The 15,358-nt window shown below is 42.7% G+C and overlaps 1 protein-coding gene across 1 annotated transcript; it reads left to right on the top strand.

The window, feature by feature from the left end:
• Positions 1-1,590: 1,590 nt before the first annotated feature.
• Positions 1,591-11,829, top strand: gpr61l (G protein-coupled receptor 61-like). The gene is made up of 2 exons (XM_014132912.3): positions 1,591-2,039; positions 9,778-11,829. Exon 2 carries the CDS (start codon positions 9,856-9,858, stop codon positions 11,149-11,151), a length of 1,296 nt encoding a protein of 431 aa, XP_013988387.3. The 5' UTR covers positions 1,591-2,039; positions 9,778-9,855; the 3' UTR covers positions 11,152-11,829.
• The last annotated feature ends 3,529 nt before the right edge of the window (positions 11,830-15,358 follow it).

The raw sequence follows: 15,358 nt of genomic DNA, 5'->3' as shown, positions 1-15,358 counted from the left end.
ATGAGGAGGAGATGCACTGCAGTACTTGATGCAGCTGGTGGCCACACCAGATACTGACTGTTAATTTTGATTTTGACCCCCCCTTTTTTCAGGGACACATTATTCTATTTCTGTTAGTCACATGTCTGTGGAACTTGTTCAGTTTATGTCTCAGGTGTTGAATCTTATGTTCATACAAATATTTACACATGTTAAGTTTGCTGAAAATAAACGCAGTTGACTGTTAGAGGACATTTCTTTTTTTTGCTGAGTTTACTTGTATAAAGCTTTTTATTTTCACTCACCTACTTTTGGTGAAAACATATCTCTTCAGTTACCATATGAATGTGAGTGCATGCAACAGAATTCAATTCGGAAGATATATGCTGTATCGGCATGGAGTAAAATGCCTGATTGAGGGAATAACTGTAGAGATGATCTCCATGTTCTATATATGTCCACATAAGTTTGATTTGACTATACATTAGTGTGTGTCTATGAACGAGAATCTTTAATCCAACCTATAATCCCAGTGCACTGTTATTGTTTATGTGTTGCCTATCAATGCTTTGAAAGTGCCTGTGGTGATCAATTTTCTTGTCTCAGTTTATTCAGTGGCCTGGGCCCAGATTCACAAAGCGTCTCGGATTAGGAGTGCTGATCTAGGATAATTTTTGCATTTTAAATCTTAAACAATAAGTGATTCTAGATCACCTCGCCTACTCCGAGACACTACGAATACGGGTCCTATTCATTGCACACAGCAGCCTGTTGAGAGAATGTCCTTCTGCCTCGCCACCAGGAGGTGTCACTAGTGAGCACTGCCTCAGACCCTGTTGAATGTAGCCATCTCTCAGCCTTTTTGTATGTGATCTATTTACTTGAACCCATGATACAGGCTCAATAAACAAAATGACCCTCAAGCTAGCTGTCAGACCTCTCTCGCATATCTCTCTCTCTCTGCAGGTTTTCATCTAGATTATTTTTAGTTATATTATTGTGCCCTGCTCCCAGTGTTTTGTGCAAAATAACTAAAGTTATACCTTCATTGCTTTTGATGTCACTGTTGGTTGACACTGTTTAGTGGTTGGTGCCCAACATGTTTGCAATACACTGTATATGCTCAGTTGGGTCTGGTGACCCCATTCTTCAGACAACACTTACAGCATTTCATTAAACAGCAACACCAACACACAAAGTGGCCATTACAGTTTCTTCCTAACACTCAATTCTGAACATTGTCATCCAGAGATTAATATAATTGTCATCACCACAGCTGGTTCAATTACTAAATTAATAGATGATAGTTCAGGAAAATATTATACCAAATTGTTTTAATTAATCTTCACTCTGAGTAATGTGATATTTGGTAAAAAAAATTGTAATTTTTTTTTAACTCTAAATAATACAAAAGCACATTGTTGGAAAAGGCCATGTCAACATGTACTATACATTCCATTTGCAGTTGTTACCACACAGCTGGTGCCAGTCTCGTGATTTGGTGAGCTCTAAGACCCTGGGAAGATCTGACTTTTGAGGGGACAGTGGAGTGTGTGTGTGTGTGTGTGTGTGTGTGTGTGTGTGTGTGTGTGGGGGGGGGGGGGGCTGTCTGAAAAAAAAATCACACAGCTCACAATGTGTGACAGTCACTGCCATACACAGTGATAGCGTGAAAGGAGGAGGGTTGAGAGAGAGAAAGGGCATCCTCTCACATCTCAGGGACTTAGACACTATCCTGAGGAAAGCTTCTACACACCATCTCTTACACCAGTGTCCCTCTGTTACCCCAGCCTGGTTTGGACCAGGAATATTCCCTCTGGAGTACACCTGTAATAGAGACTGAACTTCAAAACCTTTGGACAACCCACTCTGGCTACCTCTACCTGGAACCCTCACCAGTGTGGAACTTGTCCTGCTCATCCAGTGGAAATACTTGGACCTTTTCAGGTCTACTCAACTGAGGTCTCCTCACTAAAACAACCCCTGGGATATCCAGAAAGTACGAATCAAAAAATTCTTATTTCTTTGAATTGGACTGGACATATCATCTAAAATTATGGGTAGGTTATGAGACTTATTTGATAATTTTACACATTTTCACTCATTTTCCCATCTCCATAACATACAGTACATCCACCAGTACATCCACCATGCATAGCTAACAGGTGTACATTCTGTTAGATGTACTTTTACATACATTGGAATCACTTGAACGTTTCATCACATTGTCAGTGACGAGCTGAGAGTTGAGGGAACAAACTATTTTAAGTTATTGTTTTTTGGGGGAATGTTTTTTTTGCCTAAGGTCCATGCATACTGTAGTTATGTGTTTCAAAGTGAAGGTAATGTAAATATCCAACGTATGTCTTAAGTGTATGTGCTCTTAAGAAATTACTTCTCATCTTTTCAGTAAAATATAATTATCCTGAAGGGAAATATAACAAATGTTTCTTCTATACCATCTATTATCACTCATAATACATAGCCTTACCAAAGGTTTGCCTATACATCCATATTTAGCTACATTTCTAGTCATATATCCATGTACAAGATGTTAATTTTAAGAAAAGGCTTTTTAATTTACTCACATTGAAGGAGATTTAACTGACTCCATCTCAGTGTGTTTCCCAGTTGACAGTAGCTGTGCAGTGACAGCTCGAGCTGACATGGCAGGGAGGAGATGGGACCAGAGGGATAGTGAGGGGGACATCTGAGGGACAAGCATGGGTGACTCACGTCTCTCAAAAAAAAGAGCTTGTCTGTAAGAGCCTTGCACGGTCCGGCCCTCAGGAAACATACTGGCGCCGAAGGGTAGGGCTGCCGTCTTATCGGCTCTCAACCAATCATGCTATTTTGTTTGTGTTTTTGCATTGTTCGTAACTTGTTTTGTACATAATGTTGCTGATACCATCTCTTATGACCAGAAAAGAGCTTCTGGACGTCAGAACTGGGATTATTCACCTCAAATTGGACGAGGAGTTCTTCTTCAATGAGTCGGGATATACTGCAGACACCCGACCAGGCCCCAATCCCCGTGATTTGCTGCAGAAGGAAACAGAGAGTTCGAGGCAGAAGATTGGGGTGCCCTCGAGGATTAGATGACGAGTGGCTAATCTGCCTTTGCCTTCCATTCTGCTAGCTAACGTTCAATCACTGGAAAATAAATGGGACGAACTGAAAGCACGTATATTCTACCAACGGGACATTAAAAACTGTAATATGTTTCACAGAGTCGTGGCTGAAAGACGACATTAAGAACATACAGCTGGCGGGTTAGACACTCTATCGGCAAGACAGAACAGCAGCCTCTGGTAAGACATGGGGCGGAGGCCTATGCATTTATGTAAACAACAGCTGGTGCACGATATCTAAAGAAGTCTCAAAGTTTTGCCCGCCTGAGGTAGAGTATCTCATGATAAGCTGTAGACCATACTATCTACCTAAAGAGTTTATCTGTATTTTTGGAAGCTGTTTACAATCCACCACAGAGTGAGGTTGGCACTAAAACCTCACAAAATTAGCTGTATTCCGCCATAAGCGAACAGGAAAACGCTCATCCAGATGCGGCGCTCCTAGTGTCTGGTGACTTTAATGCAGGGAAACATAAATCAGTTTTACCAAATTTCTATCAGCATGTAAAATGTACAACCAGAGGGAAAAGAATTAGACTACCTTTACTCCACACACAGAGACGCGCACAAAGCTCTCCCTCGTCCTCCATATGGCAAATCTGACCATAACTCTATCCTCCTGATTCCTGCTTACAAGCAAACATTACTGAACTACAGGACTGTTTTGCTAGCACAGACTGGAATATGTTCCGGGATTCATCCGATGGCATTGAGGAGTACACCACATCAGTCACTGGCTTTATCAATAAGTGCATTGAGGACGTTGTCCCCACAGTGACTATACGTACATACCCAAACCAGAAGCAGGCAACATTCACTGAGCTAAAGGGTAGAGCTGCTGCTTTCAAGGAGCGGGACTCTAACCTGTAAACTTATAAGAAATCCCGCTATGCCCTCCGACGAACCATCAAACAGGCAAAGCGTCAATACAGGACCAAGATCGAATCGTACTACACCGGCTCCGACGCTCGTCGGATGTGGCAGGGCTTGCAAACTATTATAGTCTACAAAGGGAAGCACAGCCGAGAGCTGTCCAGTGACACGAGCCTACCAGACGAGCTAAATAACTTCTATGCTCGCTTTGAGGCAAGTAACACTGAAACATGCATGAGAGGATCAGCTGTTTCAGATGACTGTGCGATCACGCTCTCCACAGCCGATGTGAGTATGACCTTTAAACAGGTCAACATTCACAAGGCCGCTGGGCAAGACGGATTACCAGGACGTGTACTCCGAGCATGCGTTGACCAATTGGCAAGTATCTTCACTGACATTTTCAACCTCTCCCTGTCTGAGTCTGTAATACCAACATGTTTCAAGCAGACCACCATAGTCCCTGTGCCCAAGAACGCTAAGATAACCTGCCTAAATGACTACTGACCTGTAGCACTCACGTCTGTAGCCATGAAGTGCTTTGAAAGGCTGGTCATGGCTCACATTAACACCATTATCCCAGAAACCCTAGACCCACTCCAATTTGCATACCGCACCAACAAATCCACAGATGATGCAATCTCTATAACACTCTACACAGCCCTTTCCCACCTGGACAAAAGGAACACGTATGTAAGAATGCTATTCTTTGACTACAGCTCAGCGTTCAACACCACAGTGCCCTCAAAACTCATCAATAAGCTAAGGACCCTAGGACTAAACACCTCCCTCTGCAACTGAATCCTGGACTTCCTGATGGGCCGCCCCCAGGTGGAAAGGGTAGGTAACAACACATCCGCCACGCTGATCCTCAACACGAGGGCCCCTCAGGGGTGTGTGCTCAGTCCCCTCCTGTACTCCCTGTTCACTCATGACTGCACGGCCAGGCACAACTCCAACACATCATTAAGTTCATTGATGACACAACAGTGTTAGGCCTGATCACCGACAACGATGAGACAGCCTATAGGGAGGAGGTCAGAGACCTGACCGTGTGGTGCAAGGACAACAACCTCTCCCTCAACATGATCAAGACTAAGGAGATGATTGTGGACTACAGGAAAAGGAGGACCGAGCATGCCCCCATTTTCATCAACAGGGCTGTAGTGGAGCAGGTTGAGAGCTTCAAGTTCCTTGGCATCCACATCACTGACAAACTAACATGGTCCAAGCACACCAACACAGTCCTGAAGAGTGCACGACAAAATGTATTCCCCCTTAGGAGACTGAAAAGATTTGGCATGGGTCCTCAGATCCAAAGAAGGTTTTACAGTTGCACCATCAAGAGCATCCTGACGGGTTGCATCACTGACTGGTATGGCATCTGCTCCGACTGAAAGGCACTACAGAGGGTAGTGTGTACGGCCCAGTACACCACTGCCCCCCCCCCCCCCCCCCATACGCTGCAGCTACTCTCTGTTATTATCTATGCATAGCCACTTTAATAACCCTACCTGCATGTACATAATTACCTCAATTGCCTCGACACCGGTGCCCCCGCACATTGACATATTGACTCTGTACCCCCTGTATATAGCCCCTGTATATAGCCACACTATTGTTATTTACTGCTGCTCTTTAATTATTTGTTTTTCTAATCTCTGACTTTTTTGGGGGTATTTTATTAAAACTACATGGTTGGTTAAGGGCTTGTAAGTAAGCATTTCACTGTAAGGTGAATTCGGCGCATGTGACAAATACAATTTGATTTAATTTGATTTATATTCTTAAAGGTGCTACACATAGGATTTAAAAAAAAAATTGCATTGTAATTTTAGAAAATGTCCATAATATATCTGCAGTAATAGTGGAATTATAATGTTTCACATTATTTCTTACCCGCCAGTGTTGTGATTGACTGTGATATCTGCATATGGATTTCTCCCGCCGGGACGGCATTTGTTGTCAAAATGGGAAAGCTGCTCTGTCATTTCCTGGTTGCAAAAATGTTACTGTTCGCTCAATTTGAGTTTATGTGAGAATACAAGCACTTTATAGTGTAGGGAGTCATTGTACCATCCAAATCGCTGTGAAATATATTTTCAACAACAAAAATATACTGCTCAAAAAAATAAAGGGAACACTTAAACAACACATCCTAGATCTGAATGAAAGAAATAATCTCATTAAATACTTTTTTCTTTACATAGTTGAATGTGCTGACAACAAAATCACACAAAAATAATCAATGGAAATCCAATTTATCAACCCATGGAGGTCTGGATTTGGAGTCACACTCATAATTAAAGTGGAAAACCACACTACAGGCTGATCCAACTTTGATGTAATGTCCTTAAAACATGTCAAAATGAGGTTCAGTAGTGTGTGTGGCCTCCACGTGCTTGTATGACCTCCCTACAACGCCTGGGCATGCTCCTGATGAGGTGGGGGATAGTCTCCTGAGGGATCTCCTCCCAGACCTGGACTAAAGCATCCGCCAACTCCTGGACAGTCTGTGGTGCAATGTGGCATGGTGGATGGAGTGAGACATGATGTCCCAGATGTGCTCAATTGGATTCAGGTCTGGGGAACAGGCGGGCCAGTCCATAGCATCAATGCCTTCCTCTTGCAGGAATTGCTGACACACTCCAGCCACATGAGGTCTAGCATTGTCTTGCATTAGGAGGAACCCAGGGCCAACCGCACCAGCATATGGTCTCACAAGGGGTCTGAGGATCTCATCTCGGTACCTAATGGCAGTCAGGCTACCTCTGGCGAGCACATGGAGGGCTGTGCGGCCCCCCAAAGAAATGCCACCCCACACCATGACTGACCCACCGCCAAACCGGTCATGCTGGAGGATGTTGCAGGCAGCAGAACGTTCTCCACGGCGTCTCCAGACTCTGTCACATCTGTCACGTGCTCAGTGTGAACCTGCTTTCATCTGTGAAGAGCACAGGGCGCCAGTGGCGAATTTGCCAATCTTGGTGTTCTCTGGCAAATGCCAAACGTCCTGCACGGTGTTGGGCTGTAAGCACAACCCCCACCTGTGGACGTCGGGCCCTCATACCACCCTCATGGAGTCTGTTTCTGACAGTTTGAGCAGACACATGCACATTTGTGGCCTGCTGGAGGTCATTTTGCAGGGCTCTGGCAGTGCTTCTCCTGCTCCTCCTTGCACAAAGGTGGAGGTAGCGGTCCTGCTGCTGGGTTGTTGCCCTCCTACGGCCTCCTCCACGTTTCCTGATGTACTGGCCTGTCTCCTGGTTGCGCCTCCATGCTCTGGACTCTACGCTGACAGACACAGCAAACCTTCTTGCCACAGCTCGCATTGATGTGCCATCCTGGATGAGCTGCACTACCTGAGCCACTTGTGTGGGTTGTAGACTCCGTCTCATGCTACCACTAGAGTTAAAGCACCGCCAGCATTCAAAAGTGACCAAAACATCAGCCAGGAAGCATAGGAATTGAGAAGTGGTCTGTGGTCCCCACCTGCAGAACCACTCCTTTATTGGGGGTGTCTTGCTAATTGCCTATAATTTCCACCTGTTGTCTATTCCATTTGCACAACAGCATGTGAAATTTATTGTCAATCAGTGTTGCTTCCTAAGTGGACAGTTTGATTTCACAGAAGTGTGATTGACTTGGAGTTACATTGTGTTGTTTAAGTGTTCCCTTTATTTTTTTGAGCAGTGTATAATGTATCTTCAGCTGTTTGAAGTTGGTGGTTCAAAACCGAAAGTAAAAGGCTCAAGCGTGTCTCCGCTATGTTACTGGGAAATGGGACGAGGGAGAAATTCTGAGAAGTGTTTCACTCTTTCTCCTGTCTAAAGTAAACACACCCCTTCTGAGAGAAAAAAACAATGACTTTAGTAAGTCAAAAGGCAAGGATAGATTTCCTATGTGAGTGGAAGGTTGATGTTGATCAGCGTTTGGATAGAAAGGAGAGCAGACTTACATAACCCTGCATTTATGGGTAAACACATCACAATCCCTCAATTGGCCTGGTGCCCCACACCGTATCTAATGTGCCCATTACTATTATCTATTTTGTGTTATCAAAATCCATGCTATACAGACACACCATGTAGCAAGGAGTAAGGATTATATGTTTCAAACAAACTGTTGTAAGTGCTTTATCTGAATCAACTTGTACATCTGTTTTTCTTATCAAAACAGTAAAAATGCATGTATTCTCAGTCCTTAATGGTTTTACGTCCATGTGATCTGGTAGTTTGGCTTGTCCAATAACCTCCAAGCAGTGAACTAGAGGGGCTTCAGGCCAGGGCAGGGATCCCCTTGCGACTATAATGCTCTAGAAATGTAATCATATCCAACATTTTACAAATTAATTTGCTTTGTTTTCTTTTTGGTTAAACGTTGTTATTATATTCAATTATATCAGACTGATGTGTTTGGACATGTTTTTTTAATCAATGTGAAATTATATAATTGAGAAAGAATAACAATAAATGTAGACTTGAGAGATGACTCAGGTAAATTTATTGGCGAGCGTTGTGACATGCTGTTGGACATGAACAAAGGCCTTAAGCAGTCTTGCCCTCTGTTTGGGAAACCCGATAAAGCTTACTGGTAGTGAGCAACTGAAACCCTCAGGCTTACCAAAGTCTTTGTTTTCCCTCTCTTATCTTCAGTACACACACATACTGTAGTGTAGTGTAGGATGGGCCTGGATGGGAGATAAAGTTGCTTTGACATAAACCCAGCTACTCTTACTTTTATCCTAAATGTTAGTCTCAGCTCTGTTAAAGTACACAGAAATACACACTTTTATTGATCATAGTGATTCAGGAGTTGCATTAAAACAGGGTTATATACCCCACCAACATTAGACAACTATACAAAAAGCCCTAACATTTTTGAAATAAGTAAATCAAATCAATGATAAGAGAATAGTCAGATTAACTGATAATGGACACAGACAGGGTGGTGTAGCAGGACGATCGGAATGCCGTCAACCAAGAGGTTGTGAGTTCAAATGCCAGGAGAGGACATGTTGAATAATAATTACTGTATAAATGAACATGCACAATGTAATCATGCATGTCACAGTGTGTCAAACATGTAAGTTGAAAACACTATGTTAAAAGCATTGTTTGTGTGTGTCCCTAACCTTGCCAACAAACAAAGAGCTGTGAATAGATCAGTGCTTCACCAATCAGAGTGTTGATTGGCTCAGCCACAGTAACAAGGGGTGATGTTTCTTTGGGACCGTCAGGTGACGTCCTGATACACAGGAATATTCTTGCAACATTCCCATGAAATGTGTCTAGAATATTAATATTGAATATTATTTTAGTGTCATAGTGCATTGTGCCCGGCCCGCCACTGGAGTCACTAGAGGACAAGGTCAACCCTCCCCGGCCAAACCCAATTGACGCTGGGCCAATTGTGCACCGCCTTATGGGTGTCTTAGTTGCGACACAGCCTGGGATTGAAACAGGATCTGTAGTGACACAGCTAACACTGCGATGCACTGCCTTAGACCACTGCCCCACTTGGGAGGCAATATTGAATGTTCTGAGAACATGATAACCATGTTCTAGGTAATTTCTGTTTGACATTAAGGGAATGGTCTCTTTGAAACAGTAACACTGGAAAATTCCTTTGAAAATATTAGGTAATGACCTAATCAGACTTTTAAGGGAACGTTCTCTAATGTTGTGGGAACGTTTTTTGTTAGCTGGGTAGATGTAAACCATATGTTAAGCTGCATCAGCATGACATTTCAAGATCATATAATTTTGTAATTGTGTTTTTGTCTGTCTAACAGGACATATCCTAAAAAGAGGAGAAAGTAAACATTGCAATGGGGCCTGCTGCTGTAATGATGACTAGTCTTCTGTGAACTATGGAGAAGTCTGGTCCGATGCTGGCTTCTATTCCCAATCGCACAGGGGCCAACCTCACAACCAGCCTATGGGGACCCAACCCCACAGTTCCTGCAGAGGTGGGAGTGGTCACCAGCTCCCAGTCTCAGATCAAGGATCTGATTGGGCTGTTTGCAATGGTGACCCTTAACCTCATCGCCCTATTGGCCAACACTGGAGTCATGGTGGCCATAGCCCGCGCCCCTCACCTGAAGAGGTTTGCCTTTGTGTGCCACCTGTGTGCAGTGGACCTGCTGTGTGCCATCCTCCTCATGCCTCTGGGCATCATCTCTAACTCGCCCTTCTTTGGCACTGTGGTGTTCACCGTGCTGGAGTGCCAGGTCTACATCTTCCTCAACGTGTTCCTCATCTGTGCCTCCATCCTCACCATCACCGCCATCAGTGTGGAGCGTTACTACTACATCGTCCATCCTATGCGCTACGAGGTGAAGATGAGCATCAGCCTGGCCATTGGCGTCATGCTCTTCATCTGGGTAAAGTCCATCCTGCTGGCCCTGGTCACCCTGTTTGGCTGGCCTGCCTATGGGGCCCACAGCTCCATCGCTGCCAACCACTGCTCCCTCCACTGGAGCCACAGTCGTCTGAGGAAGGTGTTCGCTGTGCTCTTCAGCGTGGTGTGTTTCCTGCTACCCGCCGTGGTCATCTTCGCAGTCTACTGTAACGTGTACAAGGTGGCACGCTCGGCCGCCCTGCAGCACACACCCGCACCTACCACATGGGCCTCGTCCAACCCGGCCAAACGTCCCAACCGTTCTGACTCCATCAACAGCCAGACAACCATCATCACAACCACCCGCAGCCTGCCCCAAAGATTATCCCCAGAGATGGCCTTCAGCGGGGGTAAGGCTGCCCTCACCCTGGTGATCATCGTGGGTCAGTTCCTGCTCTGCTGGCTGCCTTACTTCTCCTTCCACTTGCACCTGTCCTTCAGCTCATCCCTGCAGAGCCCCGGAGATGTGGAGGAGGCTGTTACCTGGCTGGCCTACTCCTCCTTCGCTGTCAACCCTTTCTTCTATGGCCTGCTCAACAGGCAGATCAGGGAGGAGCTGGTCAAGTTCCGGCGCTGCTGCTCCTCCAGGCCGGTGGAGCTGGGTACCTCCAGCCACGAGGGCTCCCTGCAGGAGAACTTCCTCCAGTTCATTCAGAGGACCAGCAGCACGGCCGACACGCGCTCCAGCTGCACCAACTCCAGCCCCAGGAACACTCTGGACCAGGGAGTCAGGATCCCTGGACAGATACCAGAGGAGCATGGCTAAACACAACGGACAACACACTTCAGTATGGACTATTAATATTGACAGCCCTCTATCCTCGTAGCACCCAGAGTTTGTGACCTGACCAAGACAAACTCTGCGGCCTAGTTAACGTCAATATGGCCCTGTGGTTGTTCTGGTCCGGTTACATGGTCAGAAAAAATACTATACTTCATGTATGCCTCTGAGTAGGGGATTATTATTTATTGGTATAATGGGATTTATTCAGGTAAGGTCTCCAACACAAGATCATAGTGTTGTTGTGTTAATGTGAAATATAAAATTATTGTGACAGAATATCATTGACATGACCTTTTACAATTGTTTCATTACAAAACTTTATGTAAAAATCTATGATTATTTAATGTTCAGTTATATGTTCTGAAATAACATTTATTTGAGTTTACTGATGTTTCCAATGAACAGTGAGGAATGCTGTAGGAATACTTATGTTTTCACCTTTTACAGCGACCATGTAAAGTTTCTTATTAACGTTCTATTGATTACACATTATTTAAATAAAGTGACAAGCATCGGTACAAGAGTAACAAAATCAATTAATCTTTTCTAATAATTCTATCCATCTTACAGTGAAAAACAATGTGTCATGTGCAAGTATATACAGTTGAAGTTGGAAGTTTACATACACTTAGGTTGGAGTCATTAAAAGTCGTTTTTCAACCACTCCACAAATTTCTTGTTAACAAACTATAGCTTTGGCAAGTCGGTTAGCACATCTACTTTGTGCATGACACAAGTAATTTTTCCAACAATTGTTTACAGACAGATTATTTCACTTATAATTCACTGTATCACAATTCCAGTGGGTCAGAAGTTTACAAACACTAAGTTGACTGTGCCATTAAACAGCTTGGAAAATTCCAGAAAATTATGTTATGGCTTTAGAAGCTTCTGTTAGGCTAATTGACATAATTTGAGTCAATTGGAGTAGTACTTGTACCTGTATTTCAAGGCCTACCTTCAAACCCAGTGCCTCTTTGTTTGACATCATGGGAAAATCCAAAAAAATCAAGACCTCAGAAATAAAATTGTAGACCTCCACAAGTCTGGTTCATCCTTGGGAGCAATTTCCAAACGCCTGAAGGTACCATCTTCATCTGTACAAACAATAGTACGCAAGTATAAACACCATGGGACCCCGCAGCCATCATACCGCTCAGGAAGGAGATTGTCCAGTTGGAATATTATTGAAGTGTTATGTTAAAAAGGCCCTAAAGATTGATGCTATACAACGTTTGACATGTTTCAATGAACGTAAATAGAACTTTCTTTTGACTTTTCGTCGTGACATTTTGGCCGCGCTTCCTACATTTGGAGTAGCTTACTGAACGCGCAAACAACAAGGAGATATTTGGACATAAATTATGGACTTTATCGAACAAAACAACATTTATTGTGGACCTGGGAATACCTGGAAGTGCCTTCTGATGAAGATCATCAAAGGTAAGTGAATATTTCTAATGCTATTTATGATTTTAGATGACTCCAAAATGGCGGGAATCTGTATTGCTTGATGTCTTTTTCTGAGCGCAGTACTCAGATTATTGCAAAGTGTGCTTTCCCCGTGAAGCTTTTTTGAAATCTGTCACAGCGGTTGCATAAAGAAGATGTTCATCTATAATTCTTTGAATAACAGTTTAATATTTTATCAACGTTTATGATGAGTATTTTTGTAAATTGTTGTGCTGATTCACTGGCAGTATTGGAGAAAAAATATTTTCTGAACATCACGCGGCAATGTAAAATGCTGTTTTTGGATATAAATATGAACTTGATCGAACAAAAAATGCATGTATTGTGTAACATGATGTCCTAGGAGTGTCATCTGATGAAGATCGTCAAAGGTTAGTGCATCATTTTAGCTGGTTTTCTGGTTTTTGTGACGCCTGTCCTTGCTAGGAAAATGGCTGTGTGGTTTTTCTTGTGTTGGAACTGTCCTAACATAATCTAACTTTATGCTTTCGCCGTAAAGCCTTTTTGAAATTGGACAATGTGGTTTCATTAAGGAGACGTGTATCTTTAAAATGGTGTAAAATAGTCGTATGTTTGAGAACTTTGAATTATGACATTTTGTGGTTTTGAATTTGGCGCTCAGATTTTTCACTGGCTGTTGAATAGTGTGAACCGTGGGTGGGACGTCCTCCCCAAGAGAGGTTAAACAATTTAAAGGCAATGCTACCAAATTCTAATTGAGTGTATGTAAACTTCTGACCCACTGGGAATGTTATGAAATAAATAAAAGCTGAAAGAAATAATTCTCTATACTTTTGCTCTGATATTTCACATTATTAAAATAAAGTGGTGATCCTAACTGACCTAAGACAGACTTTTTATGCACAATTTTTACTAGGATTAAATGTCAGGAATTGTGAAAAACTGAGTTTAAATGTATTTGTATAAGGGGTATGTAAACTTCCGACTTCAACTGTGTATATCAATGCAAGGGATTAAAGGCAAAACTAGTATATAACGTCAAAACAGCAACATGGAGATTTCAAAATGGAAGCATCCACCATTAATCAAAAGGGGATACTGGTATAGCCTTAAGTGTTGTATGTTCTTGTCACCATGGAAATGCAGTGAGGCAGGGACACATAGGAAGAAGGTCCTCTGCTGCAGTGCTGGATGCTTGGTTCAGATCCAGATTGGGAGAGCAGAGGGTGAGAGAGAGGAGCATGCTCTTCACATAGGGAGGAATTCAGAATCGAGTTAGGTGTGAGTAAATGGAACTTAATTCCCTTTTTATGCACTTTTCTCTCAACACATACAGTATTCTGACCTTGAACTTAATCATGGGGAAACGCTTGTGCCAGCCAGCTATATGTTTTGGTTGGAGATCACAGAAATGGAGGTGTGGCAGAGGTGTGTTTACGGATATGCATATTCTGACTTTGACTTAATTCCCTCATAATTCCACCACTTTTAAGCACGAGGAAACCATCAATAAGGTCGAGCAACCTGTCGGTTCCAAGTGGAAAAACATCTGCTTGATTGTTTTGGCGATTGTAAATATAAATGAAAATTGTTTTAGATCTATTTTACATCATGATCATTGGAGACAAATGTGAAACCAGTCATATTTCATCAAACTGAAAGCATATCAACATGACAGAAATGTATGCCCTTTTCCCACAGTGAAGTATGAAATTCTGTGCCTTTATGCAGAATTTAAATTGTATGTTCTTATAACTTGCAGAGATGAAATTTGGAGACTCAAACTATAGGCTTCTGTTAAAAAAAAAATTACAATTTGAATTGTGTTAAATATTAGCCACTATCGGAAGCCACCGTCAGTAATACCCACATACATTTATAACTGTCAATTTAGTTTTCAATTTAGTTTTCAATTTACATCATTAGTGTACCTTTCTTTCCTCCGTCACGTTCACGTGGTTGGTCTCCTGAGGATCACTAGCAGTAGGGGATCATATTAGGCTAACATATTACAAGTTGTGCAATAATTTGGGACATTTTTGAATCATCATGGAACGCGGTGACAATTGTTGTCAAGAGGACTGGGCGTTGTCATCACAGTTCAATGATTAGTGAGTATTAGGGTAGATTTGACAACAATTGTTCAACCCCTGTTTTGCACTTGTCTCACCTTCCAATATTTCATGGATTAAACAATTAAATATAGCAACTTTAACTGTATTTTTGATTCACCAATTTATTTTGCGTGTAAAGTCTCTCTTACCTGTTTTCTAACCCTAAATATTCTACAAGATCAGAGTATTTTTAAATCTACCAATTGGTGTTGAAAAAGAGACGAATATGCATTTATTTAGATGGCTTTATTTAATTGATCCCTAATATTCTGAACCCGTTCTCTCGATTTAATCTAGTGAGTCTGTCGAGAAAATTTGAATTAAAGGTACACGTATTTAAAGGGATCGTTTAAAATAAATGTACTGAATACCCTGTTGAATGAAAACTCCACGAGATAATCTGTTGCCCAGCAAGTAGGAGGGTTTTCAGCAGTTGAATTAAATGTATTCAGTGCGCGCAATGGAGCAACACCTGCAAAGCCTGTTCCGGAGTATGAATCAGCTCCACAGCCTATAGCTACAGACAGACAGAGCCTTTTTACCATCCAAATAGAGTGGAAAGACAGGCCAGGATAAGACTCAGAAGGTGATTTAACCTGTACCTGAAGATGTGGACCACTATATTAGAGTGATAGTTCCAG

This window comes from Salmo salar, chromosome 12 (assembly GCF_965601325.2).
Source record: "Salmo salar chromosome 12, fSalSal1, whole genome shotgun sequence".
NCBI lineage: Eukaryota > Metazoa > Chordata > Actinopteri > Salmoniformes > Salmonidae > Salmo > Salmo salar.
Note: the sequence above shows the minus strand (reverse complement) of the source record. Positions and strands in the feature narration are given on the sequence as shown.

Coding starts and splice junctions, on each gene's coding strand:
- gpr61l (XM_014132912.3), top strand. CDS start 9,856: ATGGAGAAGTCTGGTCCGATGCTGGCTTCTATTCCCAATCGCACAGGG.